This window comes from Triturus cristatus, chromosome 7 (genome assembly GCF_964204655.1).
Source record: "Triturus cristatus chromosome 7, aTriCri1.1, whole genome shotgun sequence".
Lineage (NCBI taxonomy): Eukaryota > Metazoa > Chordata > Amphibia > Caudata > Salamandridae > Triturus > Triturus cristatus.
Genome location: NC_140590.1, coordinates 65,193,633 through 65,217,283, shown reverse-complemented (window position 1 = coordinate 65,217,283; position 23,651 = coordinate 65,193,633). Strand labels below are relative to the sequence as shown.

At 50.4% G+C, this 23,651-nt stretch overlaps 1 protein-coding gene across 1 annotated transcript in view; it reads right to left on the bottom strand.

Annotated features, from left to right (window-relative positions):
• Positions 1–23,651, bottom strand: part of LOC146808828 (urokinase plasminogen activator surface receptor-like) — a 68,235-nt gene that overhangs the window by 30,407 nt on the left and 14,177 nt on the right. Inside the window, exon 2 of the mRNA XM_085615651.1 lies at positions 15,592–15,741. Within this exon, the coding sequence (XP_085471777.1) occupies positions 15,592–15,741 (150 nt within the window). The remainder of the gene's footprint in view (positions 1–15,591; positions 15,742–23,651) is intronic.

The following is a 23,651-nucleotide window of genomic DNA, read 5'->3' as shown; positions in this document are numbered from 1 at the left end:
GTACAGAGATGAACACTGCAGACCATGCTGATCTGTAGAGCATCCACGAAGCAGCACTGCATCACTATACAGAGCTGGACACTGCAGACCATGCCGACCTGTAGAGTGTCGACAAGGAAGCACAGCATTACTGTACAGAGCTGGACATTGCAGACCATGCTGATCTGTAGAGCATCCAAGAGGCAGCACTGCTCACTGTAAAGAGCTGGAAGCTAGAGACCATGCTGACCTGTAGATTGTCGACAAGAAAGCACTGCATCACTGTACAGAACTGGACACAGGAGACCATGCTGATCTGTAGAGCGTCCACAAAGCATCACTGCATCACAGTACAGAGCTGGATACTACAGACCATGCTGATCTGTAGAGCGTCCACGAAGCAGCACTGCATCACTGTACAGAGCCGGACACTGCAGACCATGTTGACCTGTAGAGTGTCGACAAGGAAGCACTGCATCAGTGTACAGAGCTGGACACTGCAGACCATGCTGATCTGTAGAGTGTTGACAAGAAAGCACTGCATCACTGTACAGAGCTTGACACTGCAGACCATACTTATCTGTAGAGCGCCCACGAAGCAGCACTGCTCAATGCACAGCGCTGGACACTGCAGACCATGCTGATCTGTAGAGCATGAACGAGGCAGCACTGCATCACTGTACAGCGCTGGACACCTCAGACCATGATGATCTGTACAGCGCCCACGAAGCAGCACTGCTCAATGTACCGAGCCGGACACTGCAGACCATGCTGACCTGTGGAGCGTCGACGAGGCAGCACTGCATCAGTGTTCAGAGCTGGACACTGCAGACCATGATGATCTGTACAGCACCCACGAACCAGCACTGCATCACTGTACAGAGCCGGACACTGCAGACCATGCTTATCTGTAGAGCGTCCACGAAGCAGCACAGCACCACTGTACAGAGCTGGACACTGCAGACCATGATGATCTGTACAGCGCTCACGAAGCAGCACTGCATCAGTGTACAGAGCTGTACACTGCAGACCATGATGATCTGTACAGCGCCCACGAAGCAGCACGGAACCACTGTACAGAGCTGGACACTGCACACCATGATGATCTGTACAGCGCCCACGAAGCAGCACTGCATCACTGTACAGCGCTGGACACTGCAGACCATGCTGATCTGTAGAGCGTAAACGAGGCAGCACTGCATCACTGTACAGAGCTGGACACAGCAGACCATGATGATCTGTACAGTGCCCACAAAGCAGCACTGCATCACTGTACAGAGCCGGACACTGCAGACCATGCTTATCTGTAGAGCGTCCACGAAGCAGCACAGCACCACTGTACAGAGCTGGACACTGCAGACCATGATGATCTGTACAGCTCCCACGAAGCAGCACTGCATCACTGTACAGAGCTGTACACTGCAGATCATGATGATCTGTACAGCGCCCACGAAGCAGCACTGCACCACTGTACAGAGCTGGACACTGCAGACCACGATGATCTGTACAGCGCCCATGAAGCAGCACTGCATCACTGTACAGAGCTGGACACTGCAGACCATGATGATCTGTACAGCGCCCACGAAGCAGCACTGCATCACTGTACAGAGCTGTACACTGCAGACCATGATGATCTGTAGAGCGTCCACAAAGCAGCACTGCATCACTGTACAGAGCTGGACATTGCAGACCATGCTGATCTGTAGAGCATCCACGAGGCAGCACTGCTCACTGTACAGAGCTGGAAACTAGAGACCATGCTGACCTGTAGATTGTCGACAAGGAAGCACTGCATCACTGTACAGAGCTGGACACTGCAGACCATGCTGATCTGTAGGGCGTCCACAAGGCAGCACTGCATCACTGTACAGAGCAGGACACTGCAGACCATGCTGACCTGTAGAGTGTCGACAAGGAAGCACTGCATCAGTGTACAGAGCTGGACACTGCAGACCATGCTTATCTGTAGAGCGTCCACAAAGCAGCACTGCTCACTGTACAGCTCTGGACACTGCTGACCATACTGATCTGTAGAGCGTAAACGAGGCAGCACTGCACCACTGTACAGAGCTGAACACTGCAGACCATGCTGATTTGTAGAGCGTCCACGAAGTAGCACTGCATCACTATACCGAGCTGGACACTGCAGACCATGCTGACCTGTAGAGTGTCGACAAGGAAGCACTGCATCACTGTACAGAGCTGGACATTGCAGACCATGCTGATCTGTAGAGCATCCACGAGGCAGCACAGCTCACTGTACAGAGCTGGAAACTAGAGACCATGTTGACCTGTAGATAGTCGACAAGGAAGCACTGCATCGCTGTACAGAGCTGGACAATGCAGACCATGCTGATCTGTAGGGCGTCCACAAAGCAGCACTGCATCACTGTACAGAGCCGGACACTGCAGACCATGCTGACCTGTAGAGTGTCGACAAGGAAGCACTGCATCAGTGTACAGAGCTGGACACTGCAGACCATGCTTATCTGTAGAGTGTTGACAAGAAAGCACTGCATCACTGTACAGAGCTGGACACTGCAGACCATGCTTATCTGTAGAGCGCCCACGAAGCAGCACTGCTCAATGTACAGCGCTGGACACTGCAGACCATGCTGATCTGTAGAGCGTGAACAAGGCAGCACTGCATCACTGTACAGCGCTGGACACTGCAGACCATGCTGACCTGTGGAGCGTCGACGAGGCAGCACTGCATCAGTGTACAGAGCTGGACACTGCAGACCATGATGATCTGTACAGCGCCCACGAAGCAGCACTGCATCACTGTACAGCGCTGGACACTGCAGACCATGCTGATCTGTAGAGCGTAAACGAGGCAGCACTGCATCACTGTACAGAACTGGACCCAGCAGACCATGATGATCTGTACAGTGCCCACGAAGCAGCACTGCATCACTGTACAGAGCCGGACACTGCAGACCATGCTTATCTGTAGAGCGTCCACGAAGCAGCACAGCACCACTGTACAGAGCTGGACACTGCAGACCATGATGATCTGTACAGCGCCCACGAAGCAGCACTGCATCACTGTACAGAGCTATACACTGCAGACCATGATGATCTGTACAGCGCCCCCGAAGCAGCACTGCACCACTGTACAGAGCTGGACACTGCAGACCATGATGATCTGTACAGCACCCACAAAGCAGCACTGCATCACTGTAGAGAGCTGGACACTGCAGACCATGATGATCTGTACAGCGCCCACGAAGCAGCACTGCACCACTGTACAGAGCTGTACACTGCAGACCATGATGATCTGTACAGCGCCCAAGAAGCAGCACTGCATCACTGTACAGAGCTGGACACTGCAGACAATGTTGCTCTAGCTGCAATATCAGAGTCAAGTGAGCTTTTGGTTCTCCCTGGACCTCTCCCCGGAGCTGGGCTTGAAAAAGAACTTCCTGGAAACCCAGAGAAAAGGCCCCGAGCACCACAACTTTGCCTTCTTAATCTACAGGACACACGTGGACTCTTTGTAGAAGGAGCCAAACCCACTGAGCAATCCTGAACACAAAGGCTGTTCTAATGGATTTGCGCCATGACTCTTGCTGTTTGTTGTCGCCATCGACTGTCCGAAAAGTAAACACAGCGGTGGCAACCTCAAAGACCTCCAATTACTTACCCTAGGGCCAGAGGCATCAGACAGTTTTACCCATTCTGTGTCTACAGGAAAATGTGTTCGTACATCTGGTCCTAGTGCCTGGAAACTCAGCGGTGGCACTGAGATGCAGTGTGTCCCACAGAATAGCAGGATTGGTTTAGGAATCTTATTTCAGTTCAACAACTGTGCTGCACACTTGGGGCTTGCACCAGGGTGTTTTACATTACAAAATGTAGGAAGAGAGGGCTGGGGAGAGGGAGCGGAAAGAGAGAGCAGGATGAGAAAGAGAGCGTAAGGACTTGGAGGAAGACGAAGTGGACGAGAAGAGGGGAAAGAAAGAGGAGAAGAAGGTGAGGAGGAAGAAGAGATTTAGAAGAGAGAGGAAGGAAGGGAAATAGGGCAGTTAAGAAGGGGAGTGGGAGGCGGAAGGAAGGAGAGGGGGCTGGGGCGACACGGAGTTCCATACTCTCTTTTGGTGATAGTGGACGCTAAGATTCCTTCCTTCTAACAAGCCAGATTAAAACATATCTGATTTAATGGCGCCACCATGTGAATTTCAAGGTGACATTCATAAGATGGTAAAAGTAGCCATCTGTCTACACTGGACAGTATTATATACCGAACAGTGGAGCGACCGCTTGGAAGAATACGTAGCTGGCATCCTTGCAAGATTTAAGGCATCCAAGATCCAGAGAGAAGGCCGCAGAACACCTGGCCCCAGGTGACAGTACTGTAGAACTCAATAAGAGTACTGAGGTAACTCTAAAACATACCTGGCCTCAGGTGACAGTAAACCACACTTAAAGCCCTGAGGCAAAGCTGAAACATGCATGGCCTCAGCTGACAGTAAAACACACTCAAAGGCCTGAGATAAAGATGCAAAATAATTGGCCTCAGGGCACAGTAAAAAACACAGTCAAAGTCCTGAGACAAAGCTGCAAAATGTGCGGCCTCAGGCAAAAGTAAAATACTTTGAGCACTGAGCTAAAGCTGCAATAGAGATGTCCTCAGAACATCCACAGCTCTGAGCTAAAGCTGGGAAACGCTGGCCCTATGTAACAGTATTACACATCTAGACTCCTGAGTCTGCAGAGCACACGGCTCAGGATCATTACAGCACTTAGAGATCTGAGATAAAAGAGCGTCATAGTGGGCCTCAGGTGACTGAAACAGCCAGAGCCCTGAGATAAGGTTGTAGAGTACCTAACCCCAGGTGGCAGTATAATTCACCAAACCCTAAGACAAAGATAAAGAATACCTGGCCTCAGGTGACACTGAAACACACTTAGATTAGTGAGACACTGATGATCTTGGACAGCACAAGCTCCGTTGCAAACAGGCGGAGCGTACTTGGAGAAGAGGGTATAAGGAGCTGGATAGGGCAGCATATAAAGCGGCCCTGCAGGTATATAAGACCCAGCTAAGAAGCGCTAAAGCAAAGTTCTTAGAAGATACCTTGGCGAAGGCCTCTAATAAATCGCAGACTCTATTCAAGCTGGTTAACAACCTATCTAACCCGTCTTGTACAGTACCAGCCATTCCGGCTTCCCAGGAACTTTGTGATTCTTTGGCCCTCGCGTTCGAGGAGAAAATTAGGACCATTCTGAATGGACTTTCAGTACCCGGACAGTCTGTGCCGTCTTTATCCCTCCCATTGGAATCCCCCTGCCATTCGGTACCCGCATGGGATAACAACAAGGTAGACTCCTCTGAGATGTCTTGTTTTCCTATTCCCTCGCTAGAGGAATTCTGTGTCTTGGCCAATGGCGTATCCTCAGGTTCACCACTTGATCCAATGCCTCATAAGATCTGGAAGGCATTCCAAGAGGAGTTGTTTCCTCCACTCTATTCCATCTGCTGCCAGTCTTTGACTACAGCGCTAGTCCCAGACAGTTGGAAGTTGGCAATAGTAGCTCCACTGCTAAAAAAGGCTTCTCTAGACCCTCTATGCTCGGCCAACTATAGACCCATCTCGCTTTTACCATTTGCGATAAAAATTCTCGAGAGGTGGGTCACGAGAGCCTTGTCCAACTTCCTGGAAACAAATTCCTGTCTGGATGCAGCCCAATTTGGCTTCGGACCGGCCCACGGCACTGAGACCGCACTGGTTACCGTGTTGGACGATCTACGAACGCGTGTCGACAGGGGTAAGTCAGCATTCTTAGTGCTGCTTGACATGTCGGCCGCGTTCGACACGGTGGACCATGAGGTTCTTCTGGGCCGTCTTCAAAGCGTGGGAGTAAACGGTCTGGCTCTAAGTTGGCTAACATCTTATCTCTGCAACAGACAGCAAGCTGTGGCGTTACCACCATTTCGATCAGCCACACGACAGGTGAACCATGGTGTTCCCCAAGAGTCGGCGGTCAGCCCGATCCTTTTTAACTTATATCTCCGACCCCTGGTAGACCTGATCAAGTCATTTGGCATATCAGTCATCAATTATGCCGATGACACTCAATTGATTTTTTCATTTGAGGGCACTGAGATAGTTTCGAGGGACACCTTTCACCGCTGTATGTCGGCTACAGCAGAATGGCTGCGAGCTAACTCACTCCAATTTAATGGGTCGAAAACGGAAGTACTCCATTGCTCCCTAGACCGTCTCCCTCGCGTGCTACCGGATGACTTTTGGCCAACCTCTATTCCGGGCTCGGTGGAAGACGCAGAATCGGCTCGTAATTTAGGAGTTTGGTTTGAACCCAATTTACAGCTGGATGCCTCTGTAAATAGGACTGCAGCGACCTGTATGGGCCTGCTTCGTGCCCTATGTAAGATCCTACCAATACTCCCCCGAGGAGCCAGAGCAGAGGTAGTGCGAAGTTCTATCCTCAGTAGGCTAGACTACTGCAACGCACTACTTCTGGGAGCTCCTAAGATCCTGATCCTAAAGTTGCAGAGGATCCAAAACATGACTGCTAAATTGGCTCTATCTCGGCCACGTTCTGCTTCTTCATCTGCAGCACTAGCCGATCTGCACTGACAACCGGTCCAGCAGAGGATTGCCTTCAAGGCTTCATGCCTTGTATTCAGAGCTCTGCATGGACTAGGACCAATACCACTCCAAAATCTTTTTTCTTGGTATCAAGCTGCCAGACCTCTGAGATCCTCCTCGGCGTTCCTGGTGAGGATTCCCAGGATGAATAGAGTGAGGATGGGCGGCCGCGCTTTTAGTTTCACAGCCGCCACATTATGGAATACTTTACCTCTGGCATTGAGGAGTAGCCAAGATCTGCCCTTTTTCAAAAGGGATCTTAAGACCTACCTGTTCCCAAGAGCAATGTAATACACCTCACCTGATGGTTAGATACGGTCTCAGCGCCAGGATACCCTTTCGGGTGACAGTTGCGCTTAATAAGCATTAAATACATACATACAGGGGGAGGAGCCTAGCGCGTGACCAAGATGGCTGCGTGAGCTTTGAGCTCCCGAGACCCTCGTGCCCTCCGTCGATCATCCTGTCATCTATGCACGGTATCTTGCAGATGAGTCACCGTGGGGACGATTGACGCTGTCCGGGCCAAAATCGCCCGTCGGGGACCGGAGTTGTGGACGATGGCGGATTGAGGCCTACATCCGAGGGATGCCAGGGGCTCGCGTTGGCAAGATGCCTGGCCTCTAATTGAACAACAGCGGGCCAGCGGGGTGTGAACGGGCAGATGGTGACCGTCGCACTTTCACTTTCACTTTCTAGCCTTGTGCTGGCTCCGGCCTGAGAGCGCATCCGGAGGCTCCACGGACACCTGGAGGACTCGTGCCCGCCTTGATCGTTGAGTGACGGTCCGGCCTGTCTCGGTTAACTGGGTGAGGGACTTTTCTCCGGAATTGTCTATCTCGAGCCTGCAATGTCGGCCAAAGCGGAGGCTGACAAGCCGAAACTCAAGACAACCAGGCGGGGAGGTTATACCCAGTCCACCAATATGGATCGCTATGCCCAGCAGAAGGGGTCCCCAGGTGGATCGGGACAATCGTTGGAAGTACAGAAAGCTGACCCGGCCACGGAGCTGTCGTTGCAGGATGTTATGGGGGCTATAGAGGGGATGCAAACATCGATCGGGCGACAGTTTGATGCCTTGGCGCAAAAAGTGGATACTATTTTGGTCGATGTTAACTTGATCCGTGCGGATTTGGCAAAAACCAATGAGCGGGTCAAGTCCCTGGACCTCAAGACTACGGGCCTTGCCGATGATGTATTGGGACTGCAAGCGGAGGTCGAGAAGCTGCGGGCTGCTAGTGATCTCTCTGCCCGTCGGCTGGAAGAATTTGAAGGCCAGGCCAGGCGCAACAACGTGCGCATTACTGGAGTCCCGGAATCCTCGGAGGAGCGCTCAGTGGACCTCCTCGTCGAAGACTTGGTTGTGAACCATCTTGGGCCTAAGGGCCTTGGAAAGTTTTTTGCAGTAGAACGTGCTCACAGGGTACCTGGCGGGAGGCCTAAGGTGGGAGCACCCCCAAGGCCGATTGTCGCCAGAATTTTTCATTTTCGAGATCGGGACGCTATCCTGCAAGCATCGAGGGTGACGGGTCCGGTTCCTTTTCAGAACGCCTCTGTGAACTTCTATCCTGACTTCACCCAGATGGTGCAAAAGCAAAGGCAGTCTTTCCTGGGGGTTAAGAGACGCCTTAGGGAGATGGATTTAAAATACGCTATGCTTTTCCCTGCCAGACTGCGTGTGGTGTATGAGGATCGGACTTTCTTCTTCGACTCGCCTGAAACGGCCGGAGAGTGGCTGGACGCTCTGCCACGGAGGAGGACCAGCGGGGACTGTAACACGGAAAGGAACAGTGACCGGGCTGAGCAGGAGTGATGCCCCGTGTGTTGGGTCCATTTATTTCTGCCCCGGACATTGACTTGTGGCTAACTGCAGTAATGAGGGGGTGGCGGAGGGCCGTTCGGAGTTCTTTCCTCCCTTGGGGTTCTTCTTGTAGATTTGTTTTTGATAGGGCGACAGGCACACTGCAAGTTGGGGGGGCTTTGTAAGCTGACGCAGGGGTGCAGGGAGGGGGGTGGACATGGGGTGTTGGGGTGGTTGTTGGGGGGGTTTTTCTTGCAAGGCATAGTAATTGTTGTCAGGATGGTTTGGGGGTGGCTTTGCGGGGGGGGTGATGGTCTCTTGGTGTTTGGGGATGGGGGGTAGGGGCCTCAATATTATTAGCTGGAACGTTAATGGCTTGGGTGATCGGATTAAGCGGGGGATCGTCTTACAATTCCTGAAACGGGCCTCGCCTGACGTTGCCCTACTGCAGGAAACACATCTTATAGGCAACACGTGCTATGCACTCAATAGAAAGGGCTACAAATTCATTGCTCACTCGGGCTTTTCATCGGGCTCCAGGGGAGCGGGCATACTTGTGCGGGCCTCACTGCCACTGGAGGTCGATTCCTACCATTGTTGACGATAGGGGGCGCTTTGTAGCTGTGGCGGGGAGGTGGGAGGGTAGAAAATTGGTACTGGTTTCTGTGTATGTTCCTCCGGCCCTGCAGGCGTCCACGTTTGCGGATCTGGGCAAAGCCTTGTTGGAACTCCCCGAGGGACTGTTGGTGGTGGGGGTGGATGTCAATGCTGTTGGTTCTGGGCTGATCGATAGGCACCCGCCCAGGGATACCGGGAGGGCTAAGAGGTGGCTTCCTGATTTCATGGACACTTTTGGCTTTGTGGACTGCTGGAGGCTCCTGCACCCCGCCCAGTGTCAGTATACCTTTCACTCCGGGGCGCATGGGAGTCTTTTCCGGATTGATTATGTGCTCACCCTGGCTGCGAATGCCTCGCTAGTTTCTGAGGCTCGACATATGGCACGCGGCATATCTGACCACTCTCCGGTGTGGGTCCGTTTTGATATTGGCCGGGTGGGAGGGGGTAGGGTTGCTCCCATTAACCCCTGGTACTTTCGTGACCCCAAGACGCGCAGGGCACTGCTGAAGTCAGTTGATCACTATTTCCGGGACAATCAGGGTTCGGTGGATTCGGCGGTGTCTCTGTGGGAGGCGTTTAAGACCGTTTTGAGAGGGGAGGCCCTCTCACTGGTGGTGGCCGCCAAGCGACGAACGGACGCCGAGGTGGTGCAGATTGAGGATGAGATTGCGGCTTTGGAAGAGACCCTAGAGGAGGGGGTGGAAGCGGATACGCTGCATAACCTGAGTTTGAAGCAGTCGGAGTACAGGGATTTGGCGGAGAATGCTGCCAAGACCCTTGGCAGGGAGCAGCAGGGCTGGCTGTATGATGTTGGGGACAAGGCCGGGAAACTGCTAGCTTGGTTGGACAAAAAAGAGCGGGTCAATAGAGTGGTGCCGGAGTTAACGACGGAGGAGGGAGCGATTGTTACTGACCCCGACGGTATCGTCCAGTGTTTCTCGGATTATTTCCGCGTAGTGTACACTTCGGTTTCAGACAGGCCGACTGCGGACTCGTGTGACCTCTTGCGTGATATTGCTCTGCCCTGCCTCTCTGACGTAGATAGGGACGACCTGGATGGTGATATAACGGTTGATGAGGTGGCGGGTGCCATCCGGGCGTTGAACTCAGGTAAGGCCTCCGGTCCGAATGGCTTGCCTATCGAATTGTACAAACTTTGTCCGGATAAGATCGCTCCTCACCTGCGCGCCATGTTTGTGGAGGCGCGGGGGATATCTGCCGCTTGATCAATGATTGGCAACCATAGTGGCGATACATAAGGACGGTAAGCCTCGGGACAAATGTAGTTCCTATCGGCCGATATTGCTTCTTAACGCGGAGCCGAAAATCCTCGCTAAGGTCCTGGCGAACCGCTTGGTCCGAGTGCTTGAGGACTTGATCCACCCGGACCAATCGGGCTTCATTCCTCATCGTAACACTGCTTTGAATCTTAGGCGCCTCCATGGTGTGATTGCTAGGGTGGACACGCTGCGGGAGCCGGCTATAGTGGCGTCCCTTGACGCCACGATGGCGTTCGACACGGTGGAGTGGGCATATCTGTGGGCGGTACTCGCCAAGTTCGGCTTTGGACCCGGATTTGTTGACTGGGTGAGGTTGCTTTATGAGGGTCCCCTTGCTAGCGTTGTGGTAAACGGGAGGGCTTCCAGGCCGTTCAAGCTGGGGAGAGGCACCCGGCAGGGGTGCCCCCTGTCACCTTTGTTGTTCGCCCTTGCTCTTGAGCCGCTTGCAGCGTGGATAAGATGGCATCCGAGTATACGTGGCCTCCGATGGTCGCCCGACTATGAGGATCGTATCTCACTTTACGCCGACGACATCCTATTATACCTCGCCTTGCCCCAGAAGTCTCTCATAGTGGTTTGCGACGTCTTGACTTCCTTTGGTAGGAACTCGGGCCTTGTTATCAACTGGGGAAAGTCGTATCTGTATGTACTGTGTGGCGATGTTCCACCTGTCCCCCAACACTGTTCGATCCAGATCGCCCAGCAGGGCTTCCGATATCTGGGGATTTACATCTCCACTGACCCCATCCTGCGATATGAGAAGAATCTGCTCCCCCCCCTGGCGCGTCTGCGGCGGGATGCGGCGGGATGGCGGAGGCTGCCGCTCTCTCTCCTCGGACGCGCCGCATTGTTTAAAATGATGTCTCTTCCCCGCTTTCTTTATGCACTGCAGAATACTCTTGACTGGGTCCCGACTAGTTATTTTAGAGAGGTCGAGAGCCTCCAACGCTCGCTATTGTGGGATGGGCGACCACGCATAGCGATCGCTAAGTTGACGCTTCCGTGGTACGATGGTGGTATTGCGCTTCCGGATATTCGCAGATACTACTGGGCCACCCAGTTGTGCGCGATTAATCATGGCGTCTATGGCTCGGCGTCGAGCCCCGGCTTCGCTATGGATCGGTGGCTACTGCGTGGCGGCAATTACCACAGGGCCTTGTACTCGAAGTCGTTGGACTCGTCCCTTACTGGGCCCACTGGGGTGGCGGTGCGGGTGTGGAAGTTGGCGACGGACTCCCTGGGCTGGAAGGGCAGACTTACCCTTGCTACCCCGCTATTTGACTCGGATATCCTTGGGAAGCTTTGGCATACGAAAGGGTTTGAGAAATGGGATTTGATCGGCATCTCAAGGATGGGAGACTTGCTGGCTAGGGGCGAGGTGAAGTCCTTGAGGAGCTGCGGAAGGAGTATGAGCTGGGGAACACTGAGTTTTTCCGCTATGCCCAGGTGCGTCACGCCTTGCGATCGGTCCTTGTAGAGGGTGAGAAGGTGCCTGCGTCCTCTCCACTGGAGGACCGCATACTGGATGGCCATATGCCGGAGAGCACGATCTCTCTCATCTATAAGAAGCTGATTAATGTCCGGGCTGACCTTCTTCGTGGGTTGCGGGATCAATGGACTAGGGACGGCCTCGAACTGGATGATGAGGACTGGCAATATGCAGTTTCCTCTCCTAAGGAGGTTGCGATTCCGTCGCGTCTGCGGCTAGTGCAGCTCAAAATACTTCATCGAGTCTACGTGACAGGTCCTAGGCTGGTCCATATGGGTTTTCGGAGGAGGGTCTATGTAAGCGAGGCTGTGGCATGGTGGGCACCTTCCTCCATATTATCTGGGAATGCGGCGTGATTGTGGAGTTTTGGAAGCGAGTGCATGCAGTGATGGGGGAGGTGACGGGCATTGTCATGCAACCGGAGGCGCGGTGTTGTCTCTTGAACGTCTGGGGTCCTACCGATCTTTATGACGCACAGACTCAGTGGGTTACCCTGGGGAACATGGTGGCCAAGCGGGATATTGCGCGCCTGTGGGGCTCGGCAGTGCCTCCCGCGCTGGCAGCGTGGAAGGAAAATATGGACTGGTGCATGCTCAGGGAAAAGACAGTGTATTGTGCTAGAGGGCGCCCGCGGAAATGGCATGCAGTATGGGGGCAATGGAACCACTATAGAGGGGACATATGTCTGCCCCCTGACCTGGATCACCCAGAGGAGCAGCTCTCCCCTTGACATTCTTTCCGGCTATATGCGTATTGTGGATGATTGATTGCCTATTGTGGGTCTCTGCTTTCCCCCTCCCTCCCCTCATTATAATATTGTTTCTGGTAGACGAATGGGACGGACTTCCCCTGATGAGCACCCCTCATGTGCATTCGAAGCTTAACGCCTTGCAAGGGTTTGGTTTGTGTTGGTATTTCTTTAAAATTGAACCCTTTATTTGATTCTCCTGTTTACTCAGTGCGAATGCATCTCTATGTTGCTTCACCTATGCTGCCGAACCTCCGGGCTGTCGGCTGAATAGCTGTGTTCCGGATAAGTTGAATAAAGGTTTTCAAAAAAAAAATAATAAAATACATACATACAGACATAGTTAAAGAATACCTGGCCTGAGGTGACACTAAAACACACTTAGATTAGTGAGACATAGCTAAAGAATACCTGGCTTGAGGTGACACTAAAACACACTTAGATTAGTGAGACATAGCTAAAGAATACCTGGCCTCAGGTGACAGTATAACACACTTAGAGCACTGAGATAAGGTGCAGAGTAGTTGGCCTCAGATGAAAGTAACAGTCAGAGCCCTGAGATAAGGTTGCAGATTACCTAACCCCAGGTGGCAGCGTGATACACCCAGAGCCCCTAGATAAAGATGAAATATACCAGGCCTCAGGTGACCGTATAACACACTGAAACCACTGAGACAAAGCTGAAAATTAGCTGACCTCATGTAACATTATAGCATATCTTGGGGCATATTTAGATGAAAATGGCGCAGCGAGGTGCCACAAGCAATTTTGCTGCTCCGAGCTGCATCATTTTCAAAATGCAGGGATGTGCTGTATTAACACAAATATAGTGCAGCCCTGTGCTCACCCCTGCACCAGCACTAAAAAAGCTGCCTAGTGCCAAAGCAGGCAGCCTTGCACCATGGTACAAGGGAGCCTGCGTTGCAGGAATGATTGTGTTTGTGCAGGAAGGGACTCCTTCCTGCACATAAACAATCAATGGTGTTTTGCTCCAGCGATGTGTGGTGCAGAATGCAGCACGCTTAGAAAGAGCAAAAAACGAGGACAAAGAAAAGTATTTCTCCTTGTTGCGCCACATTAACGCCTCCTTTTGAAAGGCGTTAGTTTTTGGTGCCGCCTCAGATTTACAGATCCTTGTACATCTGGAGCAGTGTCAAATAGCCATGGGTGTTTCTGGGAACGCCCACAGCAACACCCACTGAACGCCCCTTTGCCACAGAAAGCTGCATTGCAGAGGGCCGTATCTACAAGGCTGTGATAAGTCATGCAAATTGGCATAGAGCGCCACCGGAGCGTCAAAAACAATGGATGCTCCAGTGGTGCTAGGGGCTTGTAAATATGCTCCACTAAAGTCTTGAAATACATCTGCATAACACATGGCATGAGATCAGTACAAGACTTAGGGGCATATTTACATGAAAATGGCGCGGTATGGTGCCGCAAGCAATTTTGCTGCCCGAGCTGCGTGATTTTCAAAACGAAGGAATGCGCTGTATTTACAAGAATGCGGCGCACTCCTATATTACCCCTGCGCTGGGGCTACAAAAGCTGCCTTGCACCAACGCAGGCACTCTTGCAACGTAGTAGTGGGTGGAGGTGATGTGATGATATTTCTTCAGGCCCTGGATGAGAAGTGCTGCAGCATGTAGCTTGACCTTAAGGGGGGGCCCGAGGGAAGTCTCCGAGGCAATGGATCAGGGCATTACCGTCAACCAGAAGCGAGAGTAGAAGGACTTCTGCAGTCACTTTCTGGAAGAAATATGTTCTTATTCTTCAGTAGAGAGAGCGGGTACCAGGACGTCTTTGTGTTCTTTTTTTCCTTGAGGATGAGTTTGGCATCCTGGGTGAATGTAAGTGACTTGGCACTCAGTAAAAGTTGGGGTTCCAAACCATAAAGCTTCATGTTATTGAGCCTAGTTTGTACTGTTTCTTGTTTTTTGTTGTTTGCAAATAACAGGATTTCTGAATTAGCTGGGTTGAGCTTCAGACAGGCGATGGAGATCCGGATCGTGATGATGTGTAGACGAATATAGGTCTTTTTCCCGCAGTCTTTTTTCCCGCATGGAATCACAATGCGGTCGTTACAACGACCGCGTTGTGATTCCGCATACCATTAATCAGCAAGTCGGAACAACAACTTGCGGAGGGGGGGCGCTGGATGTTGGAATAGTATAATTTACTATTCCAACTCCAGTCTTTGCGGACACTAGGGAAGGTGTTGGATTTAATCCAACACTTCCCCCCACCCCCTCTGCAAGTCGTTGTTCCGACTTGCGGAGTAATGGTATGCGGAATCACAACACGGTAGTTGTAACGACCGAGTTGTGATTCCATGTGGGAAAAAAGTTTCATCATAAACGTTGATTACCTGTGTAGACAGTGTTTGGGGTGCTGGATGTCTGAAGCATAGGAGACTTCCAAGCAGAGTTGTGTATCATCAGCATATTGGTGAATCTTGATGGTGTTATCTGTGCGTAGAGCTCAAAGCTGCTCCAGGTAAAGGATGAAGATGATAGAAGACAGCGTGGAACCCTGGGGGACTCCACATGTGATAGGGATCTTTAGGGACCTAGACACACTGATGTGACCAAACTGGTATTGGTTGGAAAGCTAGGAGAATGAGTGAAGGACTTTGCCAGAGAATCCCTTTCGAGACTCCAGGATGTGTATGAGGGTGGGATAGTTGACTGTGCTGAAAGTGGTAAGAGGTCAAGGAATATCAAGAGATGGGGTTAGCTTCATCTGTGGTTAGGAGGGCATCATCTATGATGTGTATGTGTAGGTCATAGTCTCCATGCTGCAGCATGACCTGAAGCTACACTGGTATTCGTGCAGGAGATGGTTAGCATTCATTTGATCTTGGAGTTGAGCATTGGCGGCTTTTCATAAGTTTATAATGAGAACAGAAAAGGTGAACCTACAAGTACAAACATGTTATATGCAATTCCATAAGTCAGCAGTGGACAAAGGGCTCTTGTTTCTACATGGCGGGTTGGCTCCTATACATCCTGTCACAGCCCCTTCTCGCACCCTCCCCCACTTCCAGGAACAAGCTGTACCTTCTTTGAGCGAGCCAGCGATGGACATCTCAACACAGTGGGCCTCGCCTGCACTGCACCGCACAGTGGGTAAGTTCTGTCCCGCGCAGAGGTTGGGGTCACCATTGCACACCAAACAGTCCAGCTCGCCAGGCAATTCGATGTCTTTGGCTGAAAGAGATGGGAGAGATTTAAGTAAGAATTGCACTAGTTTTCCTGAAGACTGTAGTCCATCATGATGGTGGTCTAGACAACCAGGGTCAAACTCTCCACACCATGCAAACCTACCACCTTGAAAGTGTGCCTGAGCTCTACACCTGCCTTTTAGGGAGACAAAGCTGCAAGTCCTGCCATTATGTCTAGCACTAGCACACAAAAGGTGATGGGAGGCTGCTTGCAGGAAGTCTAACCACTGGCAATCGCTCGGGGTAGCACTCCAACACATCCTTCGTTTGTCCACCATGCCACCCCAGTACAGACCCAGCCATATGCAAACCAGTCTTGACCCTGTGTTTCATGGGAACAGTCCAGCCCGAACTACCAAGCCAGGTCCTCCATGGACCGGAAACAAGCAACTCAGGACTGGTTTCACCCTAGTCATGTGCTCCCCAGCCGGGTACAGCTTGGTTCCAGTCACAGATGGCCTTGCGCGTCCTGGCATCCGAGACTTACAGCCCGTCTCCTCCCCACTTCAGCAGGAGTTTTAGGAGGAAGTAAGGTTGCGCAAGACTGGGGTACTGAACAGAGGGCTGGCCGCATCAATCCCATCGCCGGTCCTCTTTAGGGGTAGACTAGCTTTGCAGATGGAGCCTCGTTTGTGACACATCTTTTCACGCTTATTAGAGCTTGCACCTCCTGTGAGCTCACTGAGAGGAAGGGTCTCTTTAGAGCATCCATCTCTCGCAAACAACATTCATTAAGCAGGGTAATGGCAGCTCTAAATCACACCTTATTCTTTTACCCGAGATGTGATGATTCTAACACAGCCATGTAGCCCTCTACTCATCTGCCATGGCTACCTAGCTTTCTTCCTACAGGAATGACTTCCCACCCTTTAGGAGGTCACAACCAGCATGCCTTGCGTCACACATGCATAGACATCATCTCTGGTACAGAGAATAGCTTTTGTATGCACACATCATCCACACCCTACAGTCTTCCAAACCAGTACATTTGAGACACTCTCAAATGCATCTAACATTCCTCCAGCATTCCACAAGGGGCGGTCATCAGACATCCAGCAGGACCCTATACCACACAACACTACCACTGACCTTCAGTCCAGTTTCACCTACAAATGGCCATCTTCAGACAGCACACATTACCCCTCAAACACCAGGCACACAACAGGACAGCAAGAAACTGTAGTGAGCAACGTGCTGCAAATCAACTGCAAAATCACACCCCAAATTAAAATACACCCTAGAAACGTGCAGCTGAGCGCAGCATAAACATAAAGCACCCTAAGGCGCACAGCATCACACCATAAGACATCGCCTTGTGCTGTGATGCATAAATAAACAGCAGTGTACTGTGGCTGATCAATGAACAACTGATCACCCCCACAATAAGGAGATAGACTTCTCGGCGCTACAGCACACCCACCCATACACGTTCAACACCACAAAGGTCTTCCTGGCCAAACTAATTTTACTTTCAAAATAACACACGCAAACCATTTCAAAACACACCACTAGACAAACCTGCTAACCACATAAATTCAAAGACCAGCAAATTAACACACATTACCATATAATGGTACCTCCATTTTGATTCATGGCCTTTCCATAAACGCACAAAATGGCATCCATATAGAAAATAGAACCCAATGCCATAACACTGGGGGCCGGAGCTACAGAGAGGTAAATAACACAGCATAACATTATGGCCCGGATTAAAAACTGCATGATCCTGGAGTAACAGGAAAATCGCACGTGAGTGTGCCCTTTACGGTGTAGAACTTTTACACCAGAACAATAAATTACAATTAAACCCCCATGGAATGAGAAATGACCATGTGAGACTGATTTTTACAGTCATAAAACCACACAGGCAATTTCCCCTCCCATGCCGATTACAACATACACTTACCTCCTGATTTGAGTGGTTGGTAACTGTGTGTGTGGGGTTGTGGGTGAGGTGGAAGGTGTGGGGGGAGGGCGGTTTGGGAAGCAGAAGAAGTAATCTGGAAGTATTTTCCAGCAGGGGAAGGTATTGTATGCTCCCTACTTGTCACAAAAACACAGGATTAAAGCTTCAGATGAAGACTCCTAATATTTACCCGACATGAAAATGAAAATGAAATTAAATAAAATTTATAAAGCGCATCTAATTCCCGAAGGCACGCGTCAGGTTCCCCCACACCTAACAAAACCAAGGGCCTCATTTACAAAAATATGACACAGCGAAGCAAGCCATTTTGCTGCGTTGAGCGGTGTCATTTTAAAAGCACAGGGATGCATCGGAATAACAACAAAACGAGCCATCCATGTGCTTTCCCCTGCGCTGGGGCACAATTGGCTGCCATGCGCAAGCGCAGGCACCGTGGCATCATGTTGCAAGGGTGCCTGTGTTGCGGGGATGATTGTTTTTGTGCAGGAAGGGACACCATTTTACCATAGATCAAGCCTGGGACGGAGAGGAGATGTTTCAGGGGCAGAGAGAAGATGTGTAAGAGAGAGAGAGGGGACATGTCAGAGAGAGAGAGAGGACGTGCCAGAGGGGAAGGGAGCCTGGGACAGAGAGGAGATATGACAGAGGCAGAAAGATGTGTCAGAGAGAGAGGAGAGACATGTCAGTGGGTAATGGAGCCTGGGACAGAGAGGAGATATGACAGGGGCAGAGAGTAGATGTGTCAGAGAGAGAGAGAGAGGGGACATGCCAGAGCAGAAGGGAGCCTGAGACAGAGAGGAGATATGTCAGAGAGAGAGAGAGGGGGGGGACATTTCAGAGACCACAAGGTGACATGCCAGAGCAGAAGGGAGTCTGAGACAGAGAGGAGATATGACAGAGGCAGAAGGGAGTCTGAGACAGAGAGGAGATATGACAGAGGCAGAAAGATGTGTCAGAGAGAGAGGAGAGACATGTCAGAGGGTAATGGAGTCTGGGACAGAGAGGAGATATGACAGGGGCAGAGAGTAGATGTGTCAGAGAGAGAGAGAGGGGACATGTCAGAGACCAAGGGTTGACATGTCAGGGGATTGAGGGGAGCCTGAGAAAAAGAGGAGATAGGTCAGCGAGAAGATGTGTCAGAGACAGGAAGGAGACATGTCGGAGACCAAGAGGTGACATGCCAGGGGTGAGGGAGCATGGGACAGAGAGAAGATATGTCAGGGGCACAGAGAACATGTGTCAGAGAGAGAGGGGGGGGGCATGTCTGAGACCAAGCGGGGACATGCCAGAAGGGAAGGCATCCTGGGTTAGAAGTGAGACATGTCGGGGTTAGACAGTAGATATGTCAGATAGTGAGAGAGAGGAGACATGTCAGGGAGCAGGACTGAGACTTAGAGGAGACATATCAAGTGCATACATGCCAGGGTAGGGACAGGGCATGAGAGAGAGGTGGTATGTCATGAACAGAGAGGAAACATGCCAGAGTAGATTGAGCCTGGGCAAGAGAACAGACATCCCAGATGTAGAGAGGAGACATGTTCGGGATTAAGAGGCAACATGTCTGGGAAGAGATAGCCTGACACAAAGGGCAGGGAGCAACTATGTCAGAGACCAAGGGGGTATATATGCCTGACCTGGAGAATGCCTGGGTCTGAAGTGAAATTTAAAAGCCTGTGACAGGGATGAGACATAAAAGGGACTGAGAAGTGATATTAGGAAGAGAGAGGAGGAATGTCAGAGAGGGAGAGTCAGCTGGGGGAACACGTGTCAGGGTGTGAGAGACAGGAGACATGTCAGACGGAAGAGAACCTGGGTCTGAAGGGTGACATGTTGGGGTTAGAGTTGGGGTTAGACAGTAGATATGTCAGAGGGCTAGAGAGAGTGAAGACATGCCAGGGTGCAACACTGACACACAAAAGAAACATGTCAGGGACAGGGAGAAGGTATCTCAGAGAGACTGCATATGTCAAAGTGAGCACAGAAAATATATCAGGAAGAGAGAGAATACATGTCAGAGAGAATCACTGAAACATAGAGGAGACAAGTGAGGGAAAGAGAAAAGGTGTCAACGAGCATGGGTCGGAGGGAACATATATCAGAGTTAGAGAGAGGATATACCAGGGAGAGAGATGAGACATGTCAGGGATACACACTGGGACACATCAGGTAGTGGGCCTTAGAGAGAGAAGAGGCATCTTTTGGACAGAATGAAGACATGCCCGAGACAGAGATGGAGACATTACAGAGATGGAGAGAGGCTGAGTCAGTGGGGATCCAAGGCTGTCCAGAGAAGCACAGGGATGAAAAGGAGACAAGTCAGGGAGAGAGATGTGCAATGCCACAGAGAGAGAGATGCTGGTTTCGGGGAGGGGGGGGGTAGGGGGGAGGACACAAACGAGAGTTAAGAGAGAAAGTAAGTCGGAAAGAGAGGGGAGATATGTCCGGGATGAAGAATGTTTCACACACAGGGGAGACATGTCAGGAAGAGAAAGGAGATAGGTTAGGCAGAGACAGCAGGCTCGTTAGAGAGAGGGCTTAGAAAAGGGAGGGAAAGATCAGGGACAGAGATTAGACAAATCAAGGAGAAAAAAGACGTGAGGGAAACAAACAGGAACAGAGAAGATATGTTTAAGCAGAGGATCCTGGACCATTAGTAGAATGTGTCAGCAAGATGGCATGTGGGAAAGAGGATATGTGTTAGGGAGAGAGCCTCCAAATGTGAAGAGACATGCTAGGGACAGAAAATAGAAAGACAGAAGACCCTATCCCAACCTAACCCAAAGAGGGCTAACCCGGTGAGGAACAGCATAACTCCTAGAGATACTAATCCCATGGCAAACAAAACCAAGAGGAATTCTTATGCACAAAAAATTCTACTTTATGAGACCCTAACCCCATCAAGACCCAACAAAGGACCATCTAACACTAACCATCTAGTCCCAAAATACCCTAGATTTGGGTGTCAACCGCGTAGGACAACACCTGAGGCCCAAACGGCTGTATCAGTCTAGCCAGAAGGGTAACATGCATGTTAAATAAAATAGTGCTGAGGGAGGACCCATGTTGGACTCCGCAGGGGAGCTGGAACAGTTCTGCTCTGAAATTGCTGCAACTGATGGTTTGAGACCTATTTGCCTCATAGGAGGTCTGAAGCTGTATCCCTCAAAGCTGCTTGATGCAATCCTTGCAACAGACGGGATGGGGATATTGTGTCAAATGCACCTTACATATCCAACATTACCAAGATAGCGGCACCTCCCTGATCTACCTAGCAGTTAATTGAAGCTGCAGCGGCAACCAGCAATGACTAGGTGCTACAGAACCTATTCTGTGAGGGGTAATATAGGTTGTGCGCGGTTAGACCCAGCACCATTGGCATGGGGCTCTCCTGCATTTTTTTTACTTTTGCCTCCTCTGTTTTTGCTCTGTGTTGGACTCTGTTTTGCTGGTCTAGATGCTTTGGGTACTTTACCACTGCTGTTCAGTGCCAAAGTGCAAGTGCTCCCTTTGTAAATTGTTGTTATGGATTAGTGATTCCATGATTGGCATATTTGATTTACTAGTCAGACCCTAGTACAGTGCACTGTGGGTGCCCAGGGCCTGTAAATCAAAATGCTGCTAGTGGGCTGCAGCACTGATTGTGCCACCCACAGAAGCATCCTGTAAAATGTAACTCTGGCCTGCCATCGCAGAGCCTGTGTGAAGTCTGGGACTGCCATGTCGACTTGCAAAGTGCACACACTTGCCAGTCCCTAACCTTCCCTTTCCTTGCATGTTAGTCACTCCTAAGGCAGACCCAAGGTACCCTTTGGGCAGGGTGCAGTGTATGTGAAAGGTAGGACATGCTCTGATGTGTGGGCATGTCCTGATAGTGAAATACTGCCAAATGAATTTTTCACTATTGCAAGGCTACCTGCTCCCATAGGACAGAATGAGGAGTTTGTTTATAACATCTTACAGTGGAGAAGTATGGCTCAATGGTTAGAGCGGCAGACCCTGATGCAGAGGTCTGGCCCGGGACCAGGGTTCAATTCCCTGCCTCGGCGGGTCTTGGGCTCAAAATTCCACGGACCTGACAATTCTCGCCTCAGTGCCTATTCCAATCATGGAGTCCCACTCTGCAACTCTGGGCAATAGCTTGCTTAATCTCCACAACGGCCCCCACAACGCTAAGGATGCCTAGCCTCCACCTTGGGGGTGCCCAGGAGTGGACACCTCACAGGGAAAGCCAGGATGGGTTCCACAGCGGTATTCGTACAAGCGCCTTGAGACCCTTGCGGGTGAGTAGTGCGCTATACAAGTATCAATTTACAATTTTACAAATATAAATAACCCTGGGAACAAGGTAGGAAAATAAAGTTTAGTATGCCTGAACCCAGAATGTTAAAATGCATCTTTTAGTGAGGGTGTGTTTGAAAATACCACTTTTAGAAAGTAGGTATTTTCTTGCTTAGCCATCTAGTACGCCTCTGCTAGGTTTGTGTATTGCATGTCTGGCTTTTGGTTGACAGGGGCTGGAGAGGAGCAGTGGCTCCAGAGAGCCTGATGAGTCAGGGCTGGCGTGCAATAGACCTGGGCTGCATTTGGAGTAGGGGGGAGGAGATTTCCTTTCGCCTGAATGGGCCTGGTCTGCCTTCAACACTGGTGCAGTTTCCTGGCAGGAGGTGGAGACAGCATTGCCTGCTTTGGCGATAGGCAGCTAAATTTAGCACCAGCTGTAGGGAAAACACAGGGCTGAGCCGTATTCTTGTGAAAACGGTGCATCCCTGTGTTTTGAAAATGTGGAGCCGGGCTCTGCCCAATTTGGCGCAGCTCCGCGCTCTGACATTTTCTCGTAAATATACCCCTCTGTCTCCACATTTTCCTGTGCTTTGTGGAGGTTTCTAGACACCCAGGACGGAAACAGACTTTTGTTTCAAAAGAGGTGGAGCTGCTTTGGGTGGAAATTCCAGTTAGTTTGAGTTCCTCCTGGCGGCACAGCTCAGATGCCTTCACTGAGCTGTACTTTTTAAAGTCTGTTCTGCTGGGGTCTGCACCGGTATTGGTGAACGGAGCATGTGTGCACAGGACTGACGTCACCACCACATTCCCAAAGTGCGGCAAAAGCTCCAGCCAAGACAAATGCATTAACAAAAGCAAGGGCTAAAGGAAGCACCCCCTATACCAGAATAAGGTGGGGTGTGCTTGGGACAGATGAATTCCTTATAAATATTGGAGAAATAAAGTACCGGGATAAAACTGTGTGTCAAAGAAGCTGAAAACAGTGACCAAAGGAAGATAATCTATCTAAATGGAAAAGAAAAAATAAGTTTGAGGCAAAGGCATTTCGATAGCAGGACAGAATGAAAGCAGAATGCAAATAAGTAAAGAAGAAAAGTTAAAAGAAAGTATGATGGAACATAAATTTAAAGAATTAATGAATGGAAGGAATACAAAAAGAAAGAAAGATGAAAAGAAGGGCCAAAGGAATGACAGTAGGGTGATAAAAAGAAAAGACGAAATAAGAAGAGAAGAATGGAAAGAAGGGAAGATGGAAGGCAGCAAAGAAAATTAAACAAGAATGTTGAGAAGGCCAAAAAGCTAGGAAGGTGTACCCATTAAATGAAAAAAGAATGGACAGGAGGAAAGGAAGATAAAAAGAAGAAATTAGGAGAATGGAATGGAGGAACTAAACTAATGGAAGGTAGAAAATAAAGATAGAGAGGAACAAGGAAAGAATGAGAGAAAAAAGTTAATACTGCTAAATGTCAGTTTTGCCAAATTCTTTTAAAATCATGGTGGAAAATGCATAATTTTAAAGCATTGCACTAAGGGGAACAAATCCCACGGGATCTTTAATGGAAAGTGTCGGCATCTCCCACTTTGGTAGGATATTTTATTCCATGTGGCTCAAAGTGGGGGTATTTCAATTTTCCTGACTACTCCCTTGAACAAAAGGTTTCTATCCGAGCTCATACACTGTAACACGT